General features: G+C 38.8%; 1 protein-coding gene across 1 annotated transcript in view; it reads left to right on the top strand.

The window, feature by feature from the left end:
- Positions 1 to 4989, top strand: part of usp43a (ubiquitin specific peptidase 43a) — an 84844-nt gene that overhangs the window by 56968 nt on the left and 22887 nt on the right. Inside the window, exon 9 of the mRNA XM_014004977.1 lies at positions 2846 to 2946. Coding sequence (XP_013860431.1) covers positions 2846 to 2946 — 101 coding nt within the window. The remainder of the gene's footprint in view (positions 1 to 2845; positions 2947 to 4989) is intronic.

Here is a 4989-nt window from a genome sequence, read left to right as displayed (position 1 = left end):
GTTGAGGTCTAACTATGATGTCAATCACAGGCCTCTCTCATCGTTTTAGGTGGAAGAACTTGAGCAATTGGTGCTGACTAATTACCTTTTTTCCCCACTTTAGCCAACTTAATATAAAGAGCTAAAATTGATTAAATCTTTGTGTGAGGGCAGAGGAAATAATTCTGCTACAGAGGCAGATTGTTAATGTTAGTGGCGATAAAAGTTTGACGTCCCCACCATCTCCGAAAGTAAAGCACTGCTGAATGTACAAGTTGCTGTGCGCTTTCTCCTGGTTGTTATTGTTTTACAATATTTATGAATAATGTAGCCAAAATTTTGAAGACATCCTTTACCGCTCCCAGAGAACCACGGTTCACTTTCCAGGAGTGCTGCATGCAAGTGACGGGGGGTGCGGATGGGTGACAGCTGGTAACAAAAATACATAAATAGCAATAAGTCAGGTTTGGATTTGAATCAACATTTTAAATCCAATGAAAGCAAGATTAACAAATCAATGGGACAATAATCTGGCTGTTTAGTGATATTTCCACAGTTGTGGTCTTGACTGGTTTTGAAATAAAATTCAGAGTTCTCAATGTCCGAGACCGAGACAAGACCAAGACCATCAAAAACTGGTCTTGAGACTGGTCTTAAGACCAAGACCGGTTTCAAGTACTACAACACTACTCTGAGGTAACGAGTCCAGGAGAAGAGTACAGAGCTCCTCCTGGAGAGCTAAATCCACAGGGGGTTATATCGAGATGTTCGTAGGTCAGAGCAGATCTATCATTCCTTCCAGTGAGTTCTGGGTCTGCCTCGGGGTCACCTGTCTGTCAGGCTACAAAGTAAAACTCTAAAGGACTTGTTTTTTTCTAATGTAATAATTTTACCAGCGCCCATCAAAAAAGTTTAGGAAACCCTCATTGACATTCAAACGTCTGCAAACATTTCATCCTACAATTACAAGACAAAAAAAAGGATCTTTTGTTTTTGGAGAAAAAAAAAGGCAGGTAAATTGGCAGACACTCTGCAGCTGTGATGTGCTCTGAAAGGTATTCAAGAGTTTGAGTCCTGGGACTCAGGACTGAGTAGTTATTACTTTTTATTAGTTTCAATTTTTATCAAAGAGAGATGTCGCTCTCACTGATAAGCACATAATTAAGCAGTTTGTGCTGAGAGCAGGCAGGTGTGTGTGTGTGTGTGTGTGTGTGTGTGTGTGTGTGTGTGTGTGTGTGTGTGTTGTTTTTGCTACAACTTTCCTCTTCCTTTCAACTCAAGTGGATGAACACGAAGTTGAAGTGATTTCATCTTCAAATCGCCACGTGAACTCTGCGCCGAGTTAGTTCTGGTTGAAATAAACGCACGGCAGGCTCGTCCGCTCAGCGTGCAGCTGCAGGAGAGCGACGAGAACCGCCTTCACAGCGCAGCGTGAGGGATGTGCCGTCTGCTTTTCATGTGCCTGAACTGCTGCTGCACAAATGTTTTCAAGTGACGGGGGACATCGTCTGTTCTAAATTAACTAAAGCGTGGAGACAGTCTTGTATTTTTTTTTCAAACTGAAATCTAATAACCTCGAGATCTCAAAGCACAAAATCTCCCGTCAACAATAAAACACATTTTGTGCCTGTTCAAAACCCTCAGCAACCTGCCACACTCTAACATCAGGAAATGAGAAATTTATGTAAGAATTTTAAAAACTCAGATCTCAAAGGTTTCATAGCAGCTCCTGCAAACTTTCCTTCATTAACCTTGATATTTCACATTAAATCAACAGTTAAATGCATTGTGTTGTTTACTCAGAGTCTCTAGGAGTGCAGAAAAGTAGAATTTAGTCTCTCCTGGTGCTGCAAAAATATCTATCTTCTGTTTGGCTCATATTTTTTCAGCCCGTTCTGTTTTCTCTATTTTCCATGATGTTTATTGAACCATTACATCATGATATTTGTGACAGAACTCCATCATGTAAAGCTGGATGGACAAGTTAGTTAGTTGTAAATAAAAAGTTTCTGTGCAGCTACGTAAACCCCTCTATCTAACTAGAACCACTCTGGAAGTTGGAGGSKGGGTGGGGGCAGGGTGTGAAGCCCCTGTTTGGATTTAAAGAGACAGCCTTAAAAAGAGTTGATTTGAGGCACAGCTTAGAAAAAGGGCAAAATAAAGGGTTGCGGAGTTGAGGAGGAATTCAGAMCAAAGCATTGCAGTTCCACTTTATACWGACCCCAACTGAAGGATTTWAATCTTGATGTGTCTGCTTCACTTTAAAAGATAGAAATGATCTATTTAAGAGTGGAAATTGTGTAACCACAATGACCATCTTTCCACAAGGCCACAAAAAAATCTGCTCCTGTCAAAACCTCATTACATAAACAGATTGATGCATAAATGTGAGCAAACTTCAAACCAAACAGCTCTGAGCGGCGAGCGTGTCACCAAGAAATTACCATGATGAATATTAGTTCTGTTTGAGCAAACAACACTCACTGGCTTCTTGAACAGATCCTTGTCTTCAGTAGCAGTACTGTAAAAGCAAAATAGAAACTTAGCTTCCTTTTTTTTTAATTAAAAGAGGAGCGTGGCAGACAAATTAGCCAAACACCATAATGAGCTTCCTGAGTTTTAGATCTGCTAAAAAGTGGAGCAGCAAAATGCCACCAAGTGGAACAGCCTGCCATTTGTTTAGTGTTTTCTCACAGCTGGACAATTTAATTAGGTGTCACCGTGTTTATTTGATGATAAGTAATTTGTGTGAGACTTTTAGAGGAGTGGAAATAAACAGAACTCTGCCTCCTTTTAAAATCTCACGTCTGTTTTGGGATATGGCTGTGTTGAAGGACGCAGTTTGAATGTGGGTTTGTGTCTGCAGAACGCTGCGGCGTTTAAGATCAGAGTGGTGGGAGGATCTGCATCCTACAGCTACCTGTCCCCACAGGACAGCAGACCACTGTCCCACTCTGCTGTTGACAGGTAGGCAACCCACACACACACACACACACACACACACACACACACGCAGCTAACATTGTTCCTCCTGTCTCATGATGCTATAAAGTGATATCATGTACAGTTTTTTTTTTTTACTTTTATGATCACAAGTACATTTACACAGTACTGGACTCATACCTAATACTAATGTAGGTATTGGTTCATCCTCAGCCTTTACATTATCATGTTAAAGATATTTTAAAACCTTCAGAACCACTTTTTTCACCCAGTCTTTGTTTTTTTTTTTTTGTTTTTTTTTTAAATCCTTGTTTTATGTTGTTGAATAAAAGCTGCTAAGTGGATGTAAAATGACTACTGTGAGGTCAATCATGCATTTTTTCTGAAATGAATCCTGTTCGTAACAGCATCTTTGAACACTCAGAACATTTTTTTTTTGCTCATTCTGCAAACGGCCTTGATGTTGAAATGAACACTCATTACATCACGCTTCAATTAGAAACAACACGGGGAAATAGTCCAACAGATGGCTGTGGTCACGAAACCAAAACGGACACAAGTCCATGAAAAGCAGAAGGATAAATAGTTCAGAAAGCAGTTTATTAAACATGAAAAGGTTGTTGTGTGAAAATGTGTTGTTTTAGTGTGTCTTTGTGAAAAACCTGGACTGTCATGAAAAAGCATCAAGGTAACCTGAATGTTTTTGTACTAAACAGCATGGCTCAGATATTCAATGTACGAACAAAAACAAAGAGTTGTTTCTGTTTAAGAAAGTGTGTGGGTGTGTGTGCATTTTGTCTTCTTTCTCTCCTACAAGTAGTATTTTGTATTTTACAATTCAGAACTCACTATAAACTTTTGACTTTAATGACTTTTGGCAAAGAAATTATATTTCCCAAGACTAAACATGATGAAAAAACACAATGAGCTGTAAGAATAATAATAAAAAATAATAATAATCATAATAATAATCTTTAGAGTGCAGCCAAAAGCCAAGGTTTACTGACACTGAATTTTTTTAAAGCTAGTTTAACATGTTCTGAGTTGAGCACAGCGAAATGTCAGGCATGCAAAGTTTCAGAGCRATTTTCATTTCAACATTAGGATTCACAACAAGACCCAGTTCCCCTTCAGCCTCAGCCTGCTAGCTGCTGCTAACTTTGATTTTATTCACTAAGCCCCACAGCAGCTGCAGGTCTGCAGGGGGGTGTCTCTCTCCAAGCTTACAAATGAGTGAAAACAAACGCATCACTCAAAAATAAAAAATAAAAACTAGAAATTACAATTTCATCTTCCCTGTGGCCCTATTTAAAATTTAAATCATGTTGTTGAGGCATTTCTTACTGACCACTAATTTAATGTTACAATTTTGTGTTTAGTAATGGAATAATCTCTGTACAAGTTGGTAACGTGTTTTAATTTACCTGTTTGTTTGTTTTTTATTTCAGCTTTAGCCGTGAAATGAAATCATTAAAGATAAAGAAGGTTTGCTTGCATTTTAACAGGAGATTTGAAAAGCTGCACCTCATTAATTATAAAGTTTGGTACTTTTTAAAATTGGCTATATGCTTCTATTTAATTTGTGCTGTCTCTAAATTACAGCAGAATAGGAGAGAATTATGAGGTTGGAAATTTGCAGATGCATCATGTATGAGAAAATAACCCTTTAATAACAAACAGATTGGTACTCCAGAGTCCTGGTCAGCTGGCTGCCTGAATATACTGAATAACCAGGTTATTCCATCAATGATTGTATCTTCCCTGATGRCACGGCCATATTCCAAGATGACAATGCCAGGATTCATGGGGCTGGAGTTGTGAAAGTGTTCAGGGAGCATGAGACATCATTTTCACACATGGATTGGMTCCACAGAGTCCATCGAGAGTCTGTGGGATATGCTGAGGAATCTACCATCATCAGTGCAAGAAGTTGGTGAAAAATTAATGCAACACTGGATGGAAATAAAGCTTGAGACATTGCAGAAGCTTATAGAAACAATGTGTGTCATAACTGAAGCTAAAGGTGGTCAACAAAATATTAGTGAGTGACCTTTTTTTTTGGGGGGG

This window comes from Austrofundulus limnaeus, unplaced genomic scaffold (genome assembly GCF_001266775.1).
Source record: "Austrofundulus limnaeus strain Quisiro unplaced genomic scaffold, Austrofundulus_limnaeus-1.0 Scaffold27, whole genome shotgun sequence".
Lineage (NCBI taxonomy): Eukaryota > Metazoa > Chordata > Actinopteri > Cyprinodontiformes > Rivulidae > Austrofundulus > Austrofundulus limnaeus.
This window is presented reverse-complemented; position numbering and strand designations above follow the sequence as displayed.